Raw genomic sequence first — 23,335 nt, 5'->3', positions numbered from 1 at the left:
CACCATGAACTGATGGTGCCACAGAAAGCCCAAGAACAGAAGAAACTACAAAAGATTAAATACTTGATTCTGCTTTGTTAGCAGCCCTTTCCATTAGGGCACTAGATACACAAGTAACAGAACAGGTAATATGTTTGTGCTGCTTCTGTGTGTTCTGTCCTGTTTTGTACCCGAAGGCAGGTTGTCACAATATGACTGTTTACAAGCTCTCAACACCTATGAATAACACACTAACCATCTTTACCAGGTCCATGGAGAAATCACAACCAATCAAAACCAGGATTCAAAAGCAATGAGTCTTTCAGAGTCTGAGGGGACAGGGGAGGAAGCAAGCAACAAACAGCATCCCTCTATGCAGTCTACTAAATAGTGGTACTTTCTTCTGTATTTCATTAAGCACTCTGCTATTTGAGTATTTGGCACTTATGTAGGAATAAGTATTATCTAAATTGTGAGATGGATGAATAATTTCAAGGGCACTGCCATTCTCTCCTCATTCTCAGAAGGAAGCAATGCTTACTTTTTTTATTTTGCTACAAGAAAAGTTACCAAACACACAGGTATATCGTATATACAATATAGAGAGGAAAAAGACCCAACAAACACCACAAACATTCTTGTCACTTATTAAAAGAAGCAGAACATAAATCAGATTTTGCTTCTAATGCCACAGGCACTGTGGGAAGATGAGGACAGCAGTGCAACTATATAAGTAATAAAAGTTTAAAAAAATATTATGTCTCAGAGTAAAGACATTATATCCAGCAGGATAAGGGTTTTGACCTGTGTTCTTCAAGCCCACTCAGGTGATGCATAACACAATGCATAGCTGCATACATTTGAAGGCAAGGAATATACAGTCTTGAAAAAAAATAACCTCTTATAAATCAATCCTAAACAAGCAAAACAAAAGTCTATGTTGTTGCATAGAAAAGAGGTGAGACAGGGCTGTCTCACTTCAAGATCTGGAACCTTATTCAAAGCTTTTGAGTGTTTATCTGCAGTATTTTCCCTCTTTTTCTTCATTTACATTTCTTCTCTGTTTTCAGTGCAGTAATTAATCACAAAATTTCATCTGGTCAACAGTTTTAGTTCACATCCTTATTGCTTCAGACAATTAAAAACAATCCTTAGTGTTAAGGATAATAAAGGCATGCACTAGAAGCACTGCACTAAGGCTCTGGAACATAATTTTCTCTTAAAATATAACCTCTTCAAGTTAGCTTCAAATTACAAGTAATCCCATATTTTAAAGAAATCCCTCTCTGAAAAGGGGTAACTTGACAGGATTTAAACTTCAGAGTATCTTTAGATTGGTTTTGATTAAAAAACTAATTTCAGACTAAAATAATGTCATTATTATAACTGGCTTACTCCAAGCATTATGTTGCTTGACAACTCTTTCAAATAATTCCTTCACTTTATTCATGACAGAGAAGTCAATAATAATTGAAGGTATTGTTGATTATTAATGCCATCTCTCAGACAGGGAAAACACTTTGATGTGTATTCTTCATTTGACTGTTCAACTAAAATTTTTCTTCTTTAACAAATTTAGTGTAGATCTTTGTGTCTATTTTTTCCTGGGGTGGGGCTGTCAGCTGGAATCTTGTAATTGAGTATATGAAACTGAAGCTATAAACAATTTAAAAGGATACCAGAATGGACAATCTATATCTCAAGCGCAGTTTGAAAGGTATAGTTTGTCTAAAATTAAATACTTTGACAAGCATCAAGACTATGTCAGGCTACCTTCAGAAACAAGAGATTAGGAGTTAGTCTTGTACTTTGTACAATAGCATTTAGTCCCTTCCCTTATCCTGGGGTCAAGTGAGAAAGTTCTTGTTCAAGTACTGGTTACGTGAAACCACATGCTGCTGAAATCTTATATCCCTGACCTTCTATACAAGTCATAGATAGCCTGAAACAAGAGTTGTGGCTCTTAATTTAGGAAGTAACAGGCTTCAGACATAACACAGCTCTTGGAAATTGCAGTTGAAAATTGTAAACAGAAGAAATAGAATACACAAAAATGCAATGCAAAAAGTAATAAAACACAGGAACAATTCAGTCTCACTTCTACATGTTTTTCTCTGCTCCATATTGTAAAGAACAAAAAAGGATGAATGGAAAACCAAAGGCTACAAAAAAACATTTTAAAGGCTTTCTTACAGATGCTAACACACATATACTAGGGAGAATATACTAGTATATTTTAGATCAGCCAAAATATTATTAATCACTTTCTTCTGCATGCTCCATTAGACACTACACACATGAGGTTCACACAGTAAGTTTATAGACTCTAATCTAGGCACTTTGGCCTAGCCTCTGCTATTTCCAAATGTAGTTCCCATTGCCTGAAAAACATACTATAAAAGAAAACCACCACAACACATTCCTTGTAGACTGAACTGTATCTAAACATAAACCCAATATGATTCCTGAATTAGAACTCAAACATTTAGAAAACATTGTATATTATAATAAGTCCAAACCAGAAGGAGTTACAGAAGGAGTGATCACCCTAGAAACAAATCATACCGATTTCCAACTAAAAAAAAGTTAATCCCTAGGCAGCTGGAAATCATACCAAAAGTAGCATAGGCTCATAATGCGAATTTTCTAATAACATAGTCAAGACACAACACCAATGCAGCAATGATATACTAGGAAAACCTCTTACGCTTATAATAGCTGAACTTTACACTACAAAAATAAAGAGTTTAATGTATTAAACAATAGGATTAGCAGTAATACTCACCATAAGACACAATTAGCAGTGCTGAACTCCCTCAAACACTACTTTAGTGGAATGGGCTGTAAGGGTCCCCGACTAGAGTAAGCCAAATAACTACTTTGCTTTCAACTACCTCAGTAGACTGAGACAAAAAGAACACACTATGTACCAAAGTGCTAGTTTTCAAGATCACCAACACCTGATTCACATCACAGGTGTGGTCACTTGCTCATTGTAGCACTCCTGGGTAAGACACGTCATGTGAAAACCAGAACAGAAGAGGTTTTCTCGTGGCTGAACTAAAGATAAAGGTTTTCTCCTACAACACAGCCTCTGAGGAACAGTGAATTAACCTTTCACAGTAATATCACTATCTGCATGATACTTTTATATTTCTATTACTGTTTATAGGAATGGCTTGTGCATACATATTTACTATGTTAGTTTTTTCTAGCTGAGTCTTGCCCTTATTTTCAACTTGTCATAACACTTTTATGAAATAAAATGGCACTACCTGTCTGTCCATAGAAATTGATGCCACTTTGTATATTAATACACTTTGCTAAAAGACCCCTCAAATCATGAGGCCATTCACATTACCCATTCTATTGCTGCACACACCCACACGTGGTCAGCAGATCATACAAGGCAGCTCCCTAAGTACTGTATCTAGTCATCAAGAGAAACACTATTTTCCAATCTGCAAGATCAGATATATTGTTTTGTATTTGCCATCTCCCATTATTGGTAGGTAGATGAATTGAATCAATAATCGAGGCTGAAAATCATTGTGCTTATTAGTTGAAAGTTTCAGAAAAATAAGAAAATTTATCTTTATACCTGTGGAGGAAAAAAAGGCTTTCAAGGTACAAGGTGATTTTAGGGGCCTAAAAGTTTGAAAACTTCCCTTACCATAGTTTACTTCCAAACTTAACAATCCTCTTAATTACTCTTCCCTGTAGGGCAATGTCTGATTATTTGATAGACTATGGATGTACACTTCCAAAAGTCACATTCTCTGCTTCAAAATCTAACAGAGGCTCCTGCCTGTTCCTTATTTCACTCACTGAAATAAGACACTGCAGGCAGCCTGTGAGGTATCTAACAAACACCCCAGTCTGAATACCCCATTCCCTACTATACCAAAAGGAGATCTCACGGTCCACAAAAGACCTAAGCATGTGTGCTAAACATGGCTTGCAAGAAAGCAGATTTAGAGCTCAGACCCTAAAAACTGATCTTCTTTCAAATAAATGGGACAGACTGCATGTTTATGGCTTAAATCATATGCTGTTGGGCTTTCGTCTTCTACAAAATTCCAGTATCCTCTCAGACATTGGTTAAATTCCTGCAGTAATAAGAAACTCAGAGCAAACTATCCCCTGGATCTACCCTCTCTAAGACAGAAGTCTACATAGCTAGTGCTGAACTATCATTGTACAAATCTTTATGCAGTGCTGGAGATATTTTCCTATTCCAAGCCACAGCATGATCTATAAACACAGCACAAAGTAGAGGCTGCAGCCTAGGGTATATAAGGAACAAATATGTAGCCTTTCCTACCTCAAAGTAAGCTGCTGGGAAAGGCAATTATTCCCTGCTTCTCTGTGATTGATCAGCTTCCTGTATATGGATGTGTGAGCTTTCATCTATTACCTACTTGGTCACTGGCACAGGTCTGCAGAGAAAAATGTCTTTCTAATAGGATTTTTTTCCGGGAAAGAAATTAAAGTAGCATCAAGACAATTTTAATCACGAACAACGGCACTTTCCAATCCTCCTTTGTATGTAAGATAATACCCATACAGCTAAAAGTACCAGGGGAATTGTTTGGGATGCGGAAGGTGGATTTCAACCCCTCTGTGCTGTCTACTCCCTTTCCAGGTAGTCCTTATTATATCAGGATAACAAGCTTAAAAGAAAGTCAAATAATCTGAAAGCATTTTTATACTAGTGAAGCATTTTAGAGCTACATTCAGAACCTATCCTCATAGCTGAGTTGAAATAACCTGTCAATCCCTACAAAGTATCAAGTAATAATTAAATCCAGAGTTCAAGGAGGACAATTGTTAAAGGAATACATTTGTTGCAGAAATAACAATCATATATTTCAGCTTGAATGGCATTCTTCATCACAATACATTGCATAAGCCCCCCACAAAGTCCAAAAGACAATGGGGTTTTCCTCCTATCAAAGTTACCAAAAACTCTTACCTGTTCCATTGACTTAAATAATGCTATACAGGCTCTACATTAGGTTATCTCATATGAGAAGAGGTTTGCAGCAGGAGAGAAGGCAAAGGGTCACTCCGATGTTCTTTCATTCTCCACGACATGTCCGAGATCGCCTGTGGCCAGTTCTTCTTTACTGGAAAGGAATTTTGTCTTGGTCACACTTTCATATACAAGGGAGGGATATTCCCCAAGAAAAAGAATGCCACAAACTCGTTAAACTAAGCTATATTGTACAAGTAACTGTAGATCAGTGTCTGTTGAAAGTATCGCTCACCTGGTTGTTCTTACGAAGAACATCCTGTTAATTTAACTAATTTAAAATATAAATATATTAGAAAAATAGTGCTATGGAACAACCATTATGAAACATTTTCTTAGTTAGATAAATTTTCTTCTACATGATTCTGAACCACTCAGCATCTCATATTTGACCTTGGGAAGACAAGAAGGTAAAAAAGTTGCATGATAGTGTCAAGTGCTTATGTACACCACTGTCCTCTGCTGGAAGAAATCAGTCTAACTCATATGTTTGTGACTGATTAGCTTCTATTAGCAGTTGCTGACATATAGCAAAGATGACATAAGCAACAGCTAATGTAGATTCCCATTTAAGCTCCACAGGCCTGTGGCTTAGGACAGAAGGTTGTTAATTCTATTGTCTGTACAATGTGGCTGAGTAAACAGCATTTAAGATGTTTGCATATGCCCCAAACAGTTTTCTTCATTACGGCGTATTTGTAGAGCAATAACACCCCCAGGCCTCACAGAAACTGGACCTTGCTGCTCTCCATACACAGAGTTAAAATCTAAGATTGCAACTGCACGGTACCATATAATTTGATGCCCAAGATTTACAAAATGCCATCTGTAAAACAGCAGCTAGTGTCACCAAAGGAAAACCACACACTCAGGGACCTGAGCATAAGACAATCTAAACAACAGCTAAAAGAAAGACACAATCACTGTCTTTTGCTTCAGCATTTCTAGGACTGACATTAGTTTTCTCAGAACAGGTGCAGGCCCAAGTCTCAAGGCCTCTCAACACCCCCTCTGATTGCAGTACAGCTGCTTCCCGCACTAACGCTACTACACTTTTGAGTGCCAGGGAAATACCTCTCAGGGAGGAGGTAAGCAGGAGAGCTGTGTGTGAGGAAGACTCGCACCGCCTGCTAACAGGCGCCATTACAATGAGACACGAAGGCAGAGGAGGCCTTTCCAGAGCAAAGGTGAGGAACAGAAGCCCCACGTTCACCCCAAGCTGAGCAGAGCCAGTCATCACCCAGACCCTGGTAAAGACGTGGAAGTGTGTGCCTTCACCTGACTCCCTCAACCCTGAGGAGCAGCAGAACGCCACTCACAGCCGCTGCCCCGCCCGCCCTCGAGCGGGGAAGGAGCGGGCACGAAGAGGGGCCTGCCGGGAGCTGTAGTCCGTGTCCCCGACCCGCCGCTCGGCGCAGCCGTCCCGCTCGCCGGACTACATTTCCCAGGGAGCGCCGCGGGAGCCTCTCAGCGAGGAGCAAGGCAAAATGGCGGCGGTGGCGGTGCGGGGGTGCGGCGGGGTCTGGCGCCGGACGTGGCAGCGCGGCGCTAGGGGTCCCGGTCCCGCCCCCCGCGGGCAGCACGCTGTCGCCTGTAACGCGAGAGGCGGGGCAGTGCCGGCGGGGAAGAGCGGGTACGGTGCTGGTGCGGCGCGGGGAGAGGTGCCGGTGGAGGTGGTTCTCCGCTGAGGCTTCCCGCCCTCAGGGCGTAGCCGCAGGGTGGGGGCCGGGCCCGGGGCCGCTCTTGGGCCCGAGAGCAACGTCTGCGGGAGCTGTGCGGCGGGGTGGGAGCGGCAGGGCCCCTTTAAGTGCCATCAGCTGAGCAGTGTGAGGCAGCAACACCTTGCTGGTGGGACAGCAGGTCCTCAGCAGCCGTTTACCTCACACCCCTTCCCAAACCGCCTAAACTAGGAGTGTCAAACTCGTTTTCACTGGGGGCCACATTAGCCTCGCCGTTGCCTTTGAAGGCTGATGTGGCCCCCGGTGAAAAACGAGTTTGACACTCCTGGCTTAAACAGTATTTATCTTTGCAGTGGGGCCGCGTCCCTCTGGCACGCTGGGCTGTGACAAAGGGCAGGCGCAGTGCAAGCAAATTGGAAAGCGTTAGGCCTCGCGTGTTCGGAGTATAAACAACAAGGGCCGCACCAGTTCTTCGTGAGTGTTTTCAAAGGGTTATTCTGGTCCAAAGGAAGCTTGCTCTTCCAGTGGAGGATTGTGAAACTTCGACAGTGTGCATGGAATTGAGCATTTTATTCCTCCTTTTGCTCTAAGTTGGAGCCTGCACAAGCTAATGTGTTCTCTGGTGAAATGGAGGTTTCTTTCTGCACAGCTCATCACCTAAGAAGTTGTGCAGACACTGGCACAAGTATGCTGCTGATTCTTTAGAGACACAAATAAACATAAACCTTGAACAAACATGGCAAGAAACTCCAGGTTTCTCATCAGTGTTGTTAGTAGGACTTGAGGACTGACTGATGCACATATTTTTTTATGCAAGTGTATGCCAACACACCGATTAAGTGGAGCCTAATGTAGTTTTTAATGTCATGATGTGTTGGGGATGCACTTCTAAAGAATGCAAGAAACAATTACTTAAATTTGCCTCCAAAATTAAAAACAAACCTAAACCAACCCAATGTTTTTCCTAAACCTTGAGGCATTGTTATGCATAGTTGAAAATACCAAAGAAAATGTGTCAGTGAAAGAAAGTGTATTAGATTCTTTGACATCTGAACCTTATTCCTTTATGATAATCATCTTCATCCTAAAGCAGTTATTAAGGTGGTATCTGCATCACTAGTTTGGCGTTTGTAGGAATGTCCTCAGCTGTTGCAGGGCAGAGAGAGAACTAAAATCTTGACAATATATTACGTTAACCTTTGGAAGGAACATTGTACTTGATATATTTGTTTGAAGTTTTTCCATAGCTCACTTATCTCCTATAGCTATCTGGTACTTATACTGCTGAAATATTCTGCCATAGAAATGTGATTTTGTCACTGAATATTATTTGTGCCACTTCATTTGTACAAGGCCAGATAATTACTTACAGAAACTGTCAAGCAATTCATACTGTAAAGGTGACCTTTTTCTCTTGTCCATATAAAGGTTATGGATGTGAGAATTGCAGTTATTTTTTAGATGATACAGAGAAGCTTTATTCTGTGGAATATATTCAGAGGACAGTAGCTCTCATGTTCAAGTGATGATTTCTCTATTACCAGATTACTAATGTTTATGCAAATATGCTACTAACACTGCTCTAGAGAGCCACCTTTCCCAGCATGCAAGTGACTAGCTAACAATACATAATTTATTATGCCACCTGTCTGTTGGAGATTTATAAAGCTACCTGAGAAGTAATTGATATTTATGATGATTTTGTGATTTTCACAAAGTACCAAATTAGGGTTCATCCAGCATGCAAATTTGCCTCATTAATTTCTCTAAGGTTTCTCATGTAAGGAAAAGTTTAAAGTTTCAGACCATTATGTTTCTTTTTTTAATTGCATTATTTTCTGTATATAATGAAGACACTTTGCTATACAATCCCCTCTGTATATGCTGTCAGTTAGTTCTCCAGTATTGCAGCACAACTTTTGCCATTACACTGTAGATGAATTTACAACATAATTTACATTTTTTTACAATTATAATTTAATTTTATTTCCGTTCTCCTCTTTGCTTTTCAGTCTTGCTCCATGGGTGCCAGTTGTGGGTCTGGAAATTCATGCACAGATCAGTTCCAACTCAAAACTTTTCTCTGGTTCCCAAGTCCAGTTTGCAGCACCTCCTAACTCTTTGGTATCTTTCTTTGATGCATCTTTACCTGGAACTTTACCAGTAAGTTATGCTTCAACTTAATTATATCAGTATTTACATCAGACAACTTTGAGTATGTGTCTAGTATTTTGTGGTTCCCAAGATTTGACTATAGAACTGCTCTTACATATTTTTCTATTTTCTGGTTGGTTGATAACATGAAATGCCAAGTGCTGTTTCTTTTCAGTTCTCTCACTCCCTAGTTATCACTACAGAAACTTGATATCCTCTGCAAAGGAAAAAAATGAGGAGTATCTCTTCAACATGTTGAATGAATCACAGCATTTCTCTGAGACCAGAGTGGGTGTATTTGGTTAGTATGCCACACAGGAAATTCCTTAGATATGGGAGATACTTAAAATCCTATGAGAGGAGAACATCTTAGACTTCCGAGTGGCCACTTGATGTTACTTTGCCATATGTTTGTTTATGTAGCTGTCATTTGCCATTTGGAATGTCTCACTATGGAGGTACTTCTCTTCCTAAGCAGAAAGTCTCTGATTTAGGAAAGTGTCAACCATTCCTATTTCCAGAGCAAAACAATTACCTAATAAGTCTGAATAGCCAGCTAGCATATAACAATGTGATTTATTAGTGACATCATCATAAATTTTTGAAGTCACAGCTAAGTATAACTTTGTGATGGCTGTGACAGTACTGCTGTAGAATTCTCTGGAAATCTAACAAGTTTAATATAAAAATAATCCTTAAAAAGTATAATATAAGTTCTTACTATACAGCGAAAATAAATGTTGAATAGACTTAGCATTGCCTCATGCAACAAGCATGCAGGGACTGTAATAGAGTGAAATTATTTAATGCAGAAGTGTTTCAGAGAGTATGAGAGTGGAAGTTTGAATTCCAGTTGCAGATGTATTTTATTTTTAATCTATTGGAAGCTTTTCATCACCATAATACAGCCTTAAATAATATTCTGAAATTGAGAATTAACTTATGGCTGGATTTCTAGGGTCTCGATATATCTGTGTGATCCTTAAATGAGAAATGAGTTGGTGTATTCATTCTGTATTTGCAAAAGTCTTGAAATCTAAGGAAGTGAATTTTAGGTGCTAATATAATTTGGACTTCACTCTGGTGTCAGTGGCAATTCAGAGCTGAGTTTCAGATCTAGCTATATTGAAATTTTGAAAACTTTCCAGAGAGAATGAGAATCTTATGCAGTCATTTGGTTTTAGAAGAATCTAGTTAGACTTAAACATCGAAAATTAGTTCCTTTCATTTGGAGGCAAGACTAGGTTAGAGAATTAATATTTAGAAAATTTAAAAGGGTTCAGGATTTTGGCTTCAGCCCTTCTACTGTACATTCTATTAATGAGCAGAAATCCTCTTAAATGGTCTAAGGCTTATCTTCAGCCAAGTAGAAAAACTGTTACTGAATGAACAAAAATGAGTATTTATGAAGAGTTTCATTTTTATATATGTTACTGTTTTGGGGTGGGTTTTTTTTTGCTTTTTGGTCTGTTGAAGTGCTTTACAGATGAGGTCTCACAAAGGTCTGACCTTTGTGAGAAAACCCCAGTACATGTGGGCTTTGACAGAGAATACAGCTGCACCTGACAAGCAACAGCAGGATGGTTAGCTTAATTTAAAAGTAGTGATGCTATGTTAGCTTCTACCAGCTGCTTTTAGCTGTAGGAAGAGAAGGAGGATTTTTCTCACTGTAGTACTGGCGAAAATAGAGTTGCAAGTGAATGTTAGAAAATAACATGTTCTTGCATGTTAGAATTTGACACAAAATCCAGTCAGTAATCATAGCTTTATTTTCCCTTTGTACTTGCTGCACAGGAATTAATGTTAGAGACGGATGCTTGTTCTGGAATCAAACAGTTGGCCTTGTTTTCTTGAAATAACTATATATATTTGTACATGGTAATAGTATCTGAAGTAGAATTGGGTTTTGCTGGATTTTGAAAGATGGAATGTAGTTTTTGAAAATGTCCCAGTATTTGTAAAAAAAAAAAAACAAAAAACCACAAATGTTTATATTATTGCTGAATAAGTCTCTTTAGAAGGTAAATATTTGGCCTTTCCTTTGGATTCTGTTTTGTTGAGAAACGAAAAAATAGGAGCAAAGTTTAATACATTAGTTGTGCTGTCCATAGCAGAGAATAACAGCTGTTATAAACTGAGAACTATGGAGACACTTTTCAGTGTCACAGGGATTTAAATTTACTGTGGGACCATGAAGTGGTTGTGACAGACAACCATGCTAGTATTTGCTGCTTCACATTGGGACCAGAAAGAATAGTGCTAAAGGGAACTTTTCTGATTGCTATATATTTCTGGGTCACTTTTGAGTGTGGGTGTGAGCCTTTGCTGCACTCTCCACAGGAGAGGGGAAACTAGAATAATATATTTAGCCCTGCTGCATCTTTCCTCTTCATATTTTTTTCCTGTAATGCAATACAGCTTATTTTATGCTTCTGCTGCAAGTAGGCCTTAGGAGGACCATCACAGAGTTAGTGTCATGTCTATTTCACTGTGCTGCTCTCATAATGTACCTGTGAGAGCCGACTACAGGCAAGACCAGCTATGCAGATACACTCCTCTTTGGCATGAGACAGCAAAAAAGATGTGCCAAAACTCTGGTTGAAAAAGTAAATTTAGAAGTAACGAGACTGGACAGCATGTTCCATGCTACTCCGTACCTTTTTGTGCTCTGTCGTGATGGAGCCCCTCGCCACTAGATCAGATAGCATCTCAAATAACTAATGCTCTCCTTTCTTTGGGACTGCATATGACTACATTACGTTTCATGTAATGAAATATGCAAATGCCTGATTCTTTTACCTGCTGAATGGACTTGGCAATGATCTTAGCTTGGTGCCTTCAGAGGACGGGTTATAAAGGAAGTATTGCGCTACACGTGGTGGCATACAGTGTATCATACCTACAGATTGATCTAAAATTCTTCTGAGGATCCATGGAGGTGGTTGCACTGGTGGTCTGATTTATCCCCTTTGAAAATTCTGAGAATTTTTATAAAGGTTTATGAAGATAAGACTGGGCTCACAAAAAGAGAATCCATAATTCTCTATTCTGATTATTGAGGTGACTGACTAAAGGTTAATTATAGCTCAGCCACAGAAATAAGATGGTAGATCTAGTAGCTAAGGGCTGAAACCTTTTTGTCTGTGCTTAGTCTTTGTCGCCAATCACACCAAAAGATGCACATTTTATATTTGTCTCCCGTATGACTGAAGTGAAAGCCTGATCCTATTTCTTTGTAGGCAAGTGTATGAAGAAATAATCTAGGATTTACATAGCCAAGGTTTAAATTAATAAGATTTGAATGAATATTAGCCCTACAGCCTTAAGTATTTTGATATTTTTGACACCTTCTTATGCATTTGAATTTCATTCTTTTCACAGTGTGAACAGCATCTTTTTTTTTAAGATAGGGTTTTTGGAAATGATCAAGCTCTTTTTCTAAAGAAGAAGAGGTAAATACCTTCTGACCTCAGAAGAAACAGAGTAAAATAGGTGTTGAACACTGCTGTAGAATAGCATATGAGATGCATGATTCTATCTGAATATTTTTTTCCCGTTTCACTGGACATCCTTGAGGCCTTGACAGCTCACTCATTGCTGCTGTCCTGTACTGAGATTTTAATATCCTGTTGTTTTAAACTCCTTTAGTTTTCCCTCTGTAAATAGTGTAGAAGGAAGGATTTTGGTCCTACTGTATCTTCTCTCACCTGTATAATGACAGTCGGGCAACCAGATACACCTTTTCATGGAAGGAAGCAGGGCTAGAACAGGTATTAGCCCTTGTTCCTTCTGGTATTGCACTGCTTGCAACTTAAACTCCAAACTTTGGCTTCTCCAAAGCTGAGGAATGTCACTGCAACAGCACGCAGTAGCAGAGAGCACCTGGTTTGTGCTGTTATCTTCCCCACCTTGCAGGGCTCTGCTGTTGAGATGGCCTCCCAGGGATGTGATAGGGGTAATGCCCAGTTTGGGGATGTAGAGGGTGCTTTAGTTCCTCTTCCTTTATTGACAGGGCATTCATGCTTGGCAGTGGCAGATACCTAGTATTTTTCCAGATATCTTGGGTGATAAATCGTCAGACTCAATGATGGATTTCAGATGCTATTAATCTACAGAATTTACCTGGTGCATTTGCTTTCAAAGGCACTCAGAGGTTTGTGTGAGATTTTGGTGGATCTGTCTGTCAGCTGTACATATTGGAACAGAAACAGCATTTGAAACCAGAATTGATACTTTACAGCTTGAAACTAGATTTTTTGATATCTTGTGCCTGTTAAATGTGGTGATTGCAACAGCTGCTTTACCAACTTGTGATTTCTTTTTTGTTTTGACATTCCTGCTAGCATGAATATGAATTTACTCCTTTCTTATACTACTTTGCTTTCAAAAAAAAACCCTGCTTCTTAGCGTGACTTTTGATAACTACATTTTAAATTGCATACACCTTTCATGGGGAACTGGACAATATTCTGATCTTTGCATGTATGTGGGTTTAACTTCCACTGCATAAACACTTCAACTGCTTGTTACTTCTTTCAGCAAAACTGTAATAATTGTACTTAGGGGAAAAATGAGATATTTTCTTATAAGCTGATGGTACCTTTGTGTTGTAGTCCATTCCTGATAACATTTGGGTTTATGACATGCATTATATCATCAGTGGTTAACAGTCTTTAGTTGCTCACACAGTCCCAGCTTGCTGGACTGGCAGTCCCAGTAAGCCTCTAAAAAGAAAATCCTGCTTTATTTAGAAAAAATCTCTCTGAGAATGCCTTTGCAGTTCATAGACCCTTAAATTTCTGAGTGCATGATGGATTAAATCCTGCCTACAAAATTTCAAGCTATTAGTCAGTTCAGTTCCATTTTACTGGTCAGTGATGTCTTTGAATGATGAGGGAGGCCTGCTTCAGGTGACTTTCAGGGCTGGGTTATGGTGCAGGTTGTTCCTCATTCTCTTTTGTAGGATCATTCACAGCCCTGGGATTGCCTGTAGAGCTAGCCTCCTTCACTGGGGTCTGAGAAGTGTAATACTTCCTCGGTTACTGCAGTTGCTTAGCTCAACTTTATTTCATACTTAATTTTAAATGCCATTTTTCTGGAGACACCTCGGCTTTTGTGCTTTGAAGTATCTGGTGACATTTGTTGCTCTTCTCTCAAGATTTGAAAGAGTCCCCTGTAAGGTCTTCTCTTGCTTTTTGCTATTTCTTGTTTATTTGTGAGAAGTTCTGACACTCATTCTGGGTGTTTAATCTTTTTGTCAAGGCTAACAATTCCTGTAGAGCTTTGTCTCCTTAGCACCTCAGTAACTATTGAGCTCTTTCTGTTTGTTGTTCTTGTTGGCTTTCCTGTTCATCCTTAACAGGTCCCTCTGGCTGATGTAAACTTGCCAGTTAGAACATCATTGAGTTGATAAAACATCTTGCTATCACCTATTTCAGCAGATCCTTCAATGCATCAGTGATGTTATCTATGTATTTTATCTCTTTTTGTGTGGTATTTTTTTTTATTGCTTTACACAGATATTTTTCTGCTTCTTAGTGGAGAGCAGGAGTTTGCAGTATCTTGTTTCCTTTCTTTCACACAGTTCTGTTACTGCAGTTATTGTACCATCTTTGATACGTTTGGACAGCACAACTGTTACATGACAACCAGACAGATCGGAGTGCCCTCCTTCCGCATTCAGTCTGAACTTGGTGCTGAATTGCACATTGGCTTTTGCAGTAGTTTTTGTTAGTGGACTTGGAATTTCTTTAAGTTGAAACCATGAGTGGAGTTTTTGGGATTTCTATTACTTCTGTTATCAGTCACTATATATGCTCTGGCATCCTTAAGTGTTTGGTGTAATTTTCTCTCAGTATGTAGACAAACAGTCTGGTTCCATATAACTAACTCCCTTTGTGGAAATCCAAGGTAGTGTATTGTATATATGTATACAAAAGCAGTGCTTTGTTAAGCAAAAGTTTCTGTCACAATCGTGGTTCTACCAATTTCTTAGAATTTTAACTTTGCAAACTGACATATTGCTTCTTTGTTCTTCTTAATATCTTTTTTCTCTGAAGAGTTTTTTCATTGAAAGGTATGTAGGAAACATTGTCCAACAGTAATGACAGATAATTGTAGACTGGGTCTTTGCTTCATGGTTAGCTGTCTGCTGTGTAATGTTGCGTAACTGTCAGGTTTATGTATTTTTTTTCAAACTTACCTTGGTGCAGTTAGGCTGTAATAGGTTCCTGGGGTAAAAATAATTTCTTTGTGTTCCCTCTGATTATCAGTCACCTCGCTACATTAAATATATTATTACTATGTATTTGATTTTGAGAGGATTACGTAAGGTTCTGCAACTAATTTTTATTATTTACCACCGTAATTTTACCATCGTAACCATTGTTTTTGTCCAGTGAGGTGGTAGATGCCCCATTCTTGGTAACATTCAGGCTGGATGGGGCTCTGAGCAACCTGATCTGGTTGAAGATGTCCCTGCTCATTGCAGGGTGCTTGGACTAGGTGACCTTTGAAGGCCCCTTCCAACCCAAGCTATTCTATGATGCTATGATTCTATGATTGTTTTTTTGTACAGAAACGTTAGTTTTGCAGTTTCACTGCCAAGTTCAGACAAAATTGCCTCATGAAGAGGAAATGAGCAGTTAAGTCTCTTCTCCCCAATGATCTCAGCTTTATTTGGGCTGCTGCTATTCTGGTGTTTGTGACACGTTGTACTCAATTTGGGATATTTGATGAAATGTGGAGAAGATAGGGGTATCATGGAGGAGAGAGTGTTGAGGTCACTGCTCAGGTAAAACCAACAAGGTTTTAGTCTTCGTCGGTTCTGCTATACCAGTTTATTAAAGAATTTTAGCCTGCTTTCTTAATAGCTTTCTGCAAGACTTGTTGCATTATGTCACCTACTGTTTTCCTGAAGTCCTGTCTCTATGTGTGATGAACAGCCTCTGATTTACTCTCAATTTGTATGTTGTGCTCTCTTAAGAGACATCTGGGTCAGCCTGGAGGGAAAGATGGCTGCCTCTCTGAGGAGCAAATAAGCATGTTTCAGGAGAGGGCAAATAGAGGAAAAAAAGAATGAGAGAGTCAGATCAAAGGGCTGGGAGTTTTTAGTGTGTTTTTAGTATGGGCTCTCAGACACCCAAAGATTGCAAGAAGGAGCAGAGAGCAAATAGCCAAGGCTTAGGAATTATGGAAAATGACAGTCAATGTGTATCAAAGGCCAGAATTCATTACAACTCAGAAAACCACAGGGCTGGCCCTCACCAAGCCTACAAGCAAAGGACCATCTTATAAGGATAAAGAGAGCAGGGGCTGGTTTATAAATTCTGTTCTCAGTGCTAAGTGCTCAGAATTTTCTGTTTAACAAGTTAAACAATCTAGGTTATATTGAAGAAGGCAGATGTTATTCATGTTTAAAACCTTTGTTTTGTGGAGCTCAGTGTAGGAAAACAGGCCTGAGAAGGTCCACCTCAAAGCTCTGGTTGACTTTGGATTTGATCACATTCTGTAACTTAGATTTTAGCCATTGCTCAGTCCCCTGCCTCTAGAAGCATTGAAGTGTTTTCACTTGATCTTCTTGATAGAAAGACCATAGAAACACAGTGTTTGATTGTGGATATCATGAACCATTATATTGCCATTGTGTTGTTCTGTCTCCCCCTGTGGGTTCTTCTGCTTGGGACTGGTTCTGCATGGTAGAAGTTTATTTGATTTTAGCAGTGCTGATGGGATCTGAGGCATGAAGATCACTGGTTTGGGGCAATGCCACTGGATTGGCTGCTTTCCTACCACCCCAGAAAATGGATTTTTTTCATTGAGATCTGAGCGCTTTGCCCGCACAGTGGTCTGAATGGATTTTTCCGTTTTTTTTTTTTTTGAGCAACCCCTGTCTCAAAGGGCTGAGAAACCCAGAAGTCAATCTGTATTTGAATAGCTTTGTATCTGCTCACACCTTCCCAGTTTTCTTACTCCCAGGGGTCAGCATCTTTCCCTACTGCTGCTGAATTTTGCTGGTCATCGCTGCCCCTGGAAGATGCTTCCTCCAATTCTAATCCTTGTGATATGTTTTATGTAGGAGCATATGTTTTTGGTACCAGACTGCAGAAAGATAAGTTACAAAATATATTAAGGTATATTTAATGCCTGTCTACACCCCCACCTCTCCCCCTCCCCCGCCTCCATCTTCCTTTGCTTCTTCAGCTTCTCAGTTGCCATTTGGTTCTCTTTTCTTAAGCTGGAAACTCTTTCTATTAATTGAAGATCTTAATTTAAAATGTCTAGTGCTTCCTCACCTACTCTTTTGCCCCTTTCCTTATGGATAAGAACATAACGCTCATATTAGGGGAGGAAATATGCTGTGAAGTCGACACTGGACTGAAAATCAGAATGCCCTAAATGAAACTACTTATTAGATTTCCCCTGCAGTTAGAGATCTCAGTTTTTGGAACACGTGCACTCTTTGCAGACCAAACAAATGACAAGGCTTAGTTTGGCTTGTTTTTTACATTTTTACTGTATGCTTAGAGGGACGGGGTCTGATTGTATACCTATTGACATAAATAGATCATTTGGGAAATGGTTAGCTCTTCATTTATTGTAATGTACATTCTGTACATGCATAGCTACAAGGCAGTTACGCCCTTCTGTGTGTGTGGGAGGATGCCAAGAAAGAAAACTGCACTGAAGTATTCATCTGCAGTGTCAGACTGAACAGTCACAATTACATTTGGACTAAGTAGATATGAGTAGTTTATTTTGAAGTTTAACTTGAGATTGCACTTCAAAGAACCATATATATGGAAGCAAGTTAGTACTTTTAACACAGGAGGAATAGCAAGACTGAATATATCCATTAGTGGAAGCAAATAAAAATCAGAGTGATATGAAATGGGAGTGCTGGGAAATATGATTAGATGTATCTGTTGAGGTTTCTAAAGATTACTGCTGGGTCTACAGAGAGCTGGCTAAGTACATTGCATTGCTTCCTTCTTCTAGCTGTTATTTTGAATAAAAAGGAGCTAAAATTAAATGTTTCTTAGATAAACAGTCCTGTAGTTAATCTGATTAATGCTGATTTCTTCATGATTGTAACAAGGAATGAAGGTCTTAACATAGCTAATTAATATGAAATCTGCTTTATTAAAATGTGTGACCTGGAATAAAAAACTTTTAAAGTTTCCAAGGACTTATTTTCATTTTACTGTTTTTAGTACAAGGAATACTTTGTTCCATAGTTTAGGTTTCCTGGGTGTCACTGTTATGCCAAAGATTACTTTTTTTTTTTTTTTTAAACGTAGCACAAATAAACTTTTTTGCAGGAGAGAGATCTAGATGTTTCTTCTCTTTTTTCCCTCAATTATCCTATATGGTACTCATTAGCAAAAGAAGAAGCTGCATACCTACTGTCTTTAAAATTTTAAAATTCTCATTTACTAAATATAGAACCATACATCTTCACCTAAAAGGGAGCCAGCTTTCTGTCATGTTAATATAAGGAGTAAACCTGCTGTTAAAGAAAAAGCTGTTAAAAAGTTGCTTTTGGTGGGAATTTATGCCATTGAAGGTATTGTGTATAGTTTTGTGTAGCTATTGAATAGCCTTGTATTTAAAACCAAGGTATGGACTAAACTGACCTTGCAAATAAAGATGATACATTTTTAAAAGGAGTCTCTCCACTTGTGAACTAGATGTAAAGAATAGGTGAATATCAGAAAAAGAGAGATCTTGGCTGAATTGTTCTTTCATTCCTTTAGCGCTCAGTTACCATGGTGCTCTAGCAGGATAGTGTAGCTACAGGGAAATGGTGCTAATGTTGTGATGCCATTGTTAAGGTTTTTCATGAGTTTCCAATACAAACAATTTCATTTCCTTTTGTGATAGCTCTCTAGGATTTTCTTTAACTACCTAGGAGAGATGCTTCAATTTTAGAAGACGAGAAATATTTAAAAAAGCTTTATGGGCTCTTGTCTTTTGTCCATAGCTATTGCAGAAGCTACGTATCTTTCTTTCAATGTCAGCACTTTACTAACATACCAGACTGGCAGTTTGTCAGTTCAAGCCAGTAATTTAAATCTTTGGTGCTAGTCAAAGCTGTCTACTTAATAACAGCTTACTGCATAAACAAGCTTGGGGGACTTACTCTAGGTCATTAATATGGGAAGTTTCACATACTGAATTGATGTTTATCAGTGCAGATTATTTGAAAAGCTAGGCTTGGTTGAAGGAAAAGTAGTAGTTTGCTTAAACAACTCTGCTTTATGTGCACAGTCTTGATCACCGGAATGGGTAGTGGTAGTCACTTCAGAAATGGAGCAGTTAAGTTTTGATTTTTGAGGAAGTAGAGGGTCATTTATTTATTTATTTATTTGAGCCAAACAGAGCAGAGGAATCAGATTGGCATGGTAGACATCTCAGTATGCCATAGTGGGAAAGATGTGCTTTGCAATGCCTTCTGCCCCCACCGAGGTCGATAAAGTAGCACAGGAGGTTGTACTAGTGAGTGAGTAATGGTTTGTAATACAGTGATTTATCTAGCATGACCCAGTACACTGGGAACACATACACATTACGTTCATGTAAATGCTTAGTAATAATATGTAGAAAATAATCAATATTTCACATTTTTGTGTCAGTTCTTCCCCTGAGCCACCAAAATGTTTCATCATCAGTAGTGCAAAAGCTTGTCACTGGTGTAAGTACCTATGTGGGATTTATTTCTTTCACCTCTAAACAGTGTTATCCCTTAGGGCAGAGAGTAAGATACACTCTATCTTGTTTGAACAAAAAATGGAAGAGCAAGTTGTCAAAGGCAGTAGTTGTAGTGTAATCATTAGCTAAACTCCACCTGTATTTGAAGGATGTGCCATGGGGCTCTGACTGCAACTCGGGAGCTGGGTTTTGTCTTATTCTCCAGTTGTGACTACCAGTCACAACCCCTGCACCATCTGGAAATGTAGCAAGACACCAGTTCACTACTTCGACGCAGTGGTGTTTAGAATTTACGCAGTCCTTATAGAGCCTTATTGGTTTCTGATGACCAGTTGTTAAAGGGCTGACTGGCATGGTCCTCCCTAATTTATAAAGCTGAACAGGATCATGCCATAATGCTTTAATAGAAGGAAATTTTGCCTGTGTATTTAAAAATACATTATTTTAAACATTGAACAATTTGACTAGCACTGTTACAAGCTTCCTTAAACAGTAAAAAAAGTATTTGTACTGTCTGGAAGCATTTAATTGTTGAAAACAGGACCATCTACTATATAATGAACGGCAGCTATGATACTAAAATAATATTTCGTAGTTACCAATTTTACTTAGGTTATAGTCTGGACTACTTGTGTTCATTTTGCTGGGGATCAGTATTTCAAAGGGAAACTGTTCTTCCTTTTTTCTCATTTCAAATTTGCTTTATGGATCTTTAACATTTTTTAATAAATAAAATATGCCCAAACAGATGATGTGTTCTAGTTAGCCATATATAACTACACTAAAGATCTGAACGTTCCCTCATTAAATGTCTTAAATATTTAATTTCTTGTCTGTATAAGCAATTTTAAAGTTACATGAAGAGTATAATGTATTTTCTCTTATTATTTTGATTTTTTAAATATTAGACGAGTAAAGCAAAGATTCCTTTTCCAGCTGAAGACATGGGATGATGAGGAATGTACAGCTGCTTAATCTGTTTTCAGAAATCAGGATGGAGAATGTAAAAAGTAAATACTGCCAGAAAAACTGAAGAAAACACTATTTAAGCCTTTTATGTTCTGGTCAATGCAGCTGAAGTCATGTAGATTCTTTTACATAATGTGCCCCTTTAATGCTTCTGCTGTAAATTGACTTCCTGGCAGCTGTACAGTGCAAAATAAGATTGATAAATTCTGTTCCTGTTTCAAAATACTGTAAGTGTGAGCATGTCAGAGTTGTACTAAGACAAATTCAGCCTTTTTTTCTTTTCCGTTTTATCTATTTGATAGTAGTTAAACCAACTGTTAAATTAGTGAGAGCACACCTGAAAAAAAACCACTAAACATTGCCAGTTAGTACTTTTTGGAGTTGAGTTTTCTTTCTTCTCTGGATCCTGACCCTGCTGAGGAGATAGAAGGGTGTAGCTCTGAGAGTGATGGGTTGGTGGTGAGAAACCGCACTTAACTCCTTTATTTCTTCATGAAGGCCTTACTGGGTCTTCAGATCATGTGTTCTAAGAGAACCTTCATCCCTGAGGTTACCTGGGTACTGGAAATGCATGGGTACTTGTAGCCATGGGATAAATTGATGTCTCTTTAGTTGTGTTCTAGCAAAGCGGGTAAGTGTGCTTTATTATGTCCTGGTTAAGCAGAGGATTGAAATCTAGATGCAGATACTAATGAATTCACTGTGGATCTGTTGTTACAGGTGTTCTGAAGTGTTTTACTGAAATGGCACTGCAGTCCCTAATCCAAGTCCTGTGGTTACACTTCCCAGTATGAGTTGACGGCTGGTTACGAATGAATTATCATTTGCTATAATTTGTTTCTTTCACCCTTGAAGATTCAAAAGTACTGGAATGCTTGCAAAAGCTGCAAGCCGGACAGTGCACACCACCTTATGTGGCAACACAAAATTACTGAATGGCTTGTTTTTTCATCTTAAAGCTTTGCAGATTTGTAGCTACCATGACTTTGAGGATGAATAAGAACTACCCACATAAGGAAAGAGATCTGATGGTGGCTGAAGGCAAGCAAAACTGAATATATGCTCCATATAAGGCAATGTGTGGGAGACACATTTGTTACATACTGAGTATCCGAGCAAAACCATGTGTCGTGTTTCCTTAGGTTCTCAACAGGCGATGCGTAGAAGCAGCAGTGATGACGGGCCTAGCACTCAACTGCAGCATAAACAAGAAGTCGTCGTTTGACAGAAAACACTATTTCTATGCAGATCTACCTGTAAGTATGCAGTATAGCTGGTCCCTTTATGGCTGTAGGAAAGGACAAATCTGGAGTATGGATGGTAACAGGACATGAGTGAAGAGATGCTTTTTCTGTTTTCAGTCAGTGCTCTGCTCACCCCAACAGGATGCTGAGGATCCCTGATGAATAGACAGCTGTACCCTGGTGCTCACTGATTGAGTATGATTGCTCTGATTGCTGACTGCTTTCTTAACTGCACGATTCCAATAGCTTAATGTAATTGAATTGGGAGCTGGAGCTGCTTTGCCCCTTAAGTTCTCCATTCCTGGTGTTTAGTACTAATCGTGTGTTAGGGTAAAAGCAATCTGATAATAGTCCTTCATTTAAAGTGAATGTATAACATACACAGGTTCCAGTGGTATAAACACAATAGTGTCTTTTGTGTATGTGCTTTAGGGAACTAAAAATATTTAATTTCCCTTTTAAGCTTTGTCAGTCAGTAGTTCCAGTAAAAAACAAAACAAAACCCAAAACAAACAAACAAAAACACCAACCACAAAATCCAACCAAGAAACTGATTATTTGCAGTATGGTTTGTTGGTGGCTTTCGTCTTTGGTAGAAGGTGTCACTGGAAGTCAAATGCATTTTGCCATACTTTATATGAGTGTAGAAATATTGAAATAATTTAAGAACCTGACTTCTGTCATTACAACAGGATGCAGCAGTGTTTGAGCCTTATTTCTGTTTTAATGAAATTAAACCTTTCTAATTTTTTTTCTGTCAGTTTATTTGTACTGAACGTTCAGTTTGATACTAACCTGCCAAAGCGAGGACATTAGTTTTACTTCTAGTGATTTCAGGGTGAAGATCTGATGACTGCATTAAAATGTCTGCTTCTAATTTATCTGAGAAAGATCAGGCATTTTAGTTTATCCTCCCTTTAGGTGAGGTGTCTTGGTCATCCAGAGGAGCAGAATAGGAGATTTCTCAGTTCCCAAATTAATGTGTAGAGGGGCTGTGTTATTAACCAAACTATTTTCTCTGCCACTCTTTTGTTCAGACATTGGAAATATTTTGAAGTTACACAAAGCATATTCAAATACAATTGCTTACCATCTTAGAAAGAGAATTACGCTATAGTTGTCCACTGGAGTCCTGGGTCTCAGAAGAGATTTCTGTTCTGTTTTCATCTAGTTTGGCAACTTGTGGCTCTTCTGTGTAGTTGGTGTAATTACTGATATGGTTTCTGGGGATAACTTTGCTAATGTTTGTAAGCCATTAAGAGGCCCTTTTGTTGAGGGCTCTGTAGCAAGCTACTGGGAATGGGAGACACAAACTTACCCGTTTGATTTGCCAATAACTCTTTTACATGCAAAACCATCTTAAAGCCCATTTCCAGACCTGAAGGAGGAAAAAAAAGTGAAATAGCAGGAAATAAACATGACTTCCAAAATTCCTTTGTGTATCATAAAGAAAGACCAAAACCATCACAGATATGTTTGCAAGCCGCCTTTGGTGCTTCTGCTGTTAAACTGAAAACATTCTCTCATGTTCTTGTGATGTCTGCTGCTATCAGTCTGCTGCATAG

At 38.8% G+C, this 23,335-nt stretch overlaps 1 protein-coding gene across 1 annotated transcript in view; it reads left to right on the top strand.

Annotated features, from left to right (window-relative positions):
• The first annotated feature begins 6,475 nt into the window (after positions 1-6,475).
• Positions 6,476-23,335, top strand: part of GATB (glutamyl-tRNA amidotransferase subunit B) — a 43,136-nt gene continuing 26,276 nt past the window's right edge. The window contains exons 1-3 of the mRNA XM_082051957.1: positions 6,476-6,647; positions 8,706-8,856; positions 21,669-21,782. Coding sequence (XP_081908083.1) covers positions 6,502-6,647; positions 8,706-8,856; positions 21,669-21,782 — 411 coding nt within the window. The 5' untranslated portion in view covers positions 6,476-6,501. The remainder of the gene's footprint in view (positions 6,648-8,705; positions 8,857-21,668; positions 21,783-23,335) is intronic.

This window comes from Streptopelia decaocto, assembly GCF_964273445.1.
Source record: "Streptopelia decaocto genome assembly, chromosome: 4".
Taxonomy (NCBI): domain Eukaryota; kingdom Metazoa; phylum Chordata; class Aves; order Columbiformes; family Columbidae; genus Streptopelia; species Streptopelia decaocto.
The sequence above is the reverse complement of the archived record's forward strand: the minus strand, read 5'-3'. Positions and strand labels throughout refer to the sequence as shown.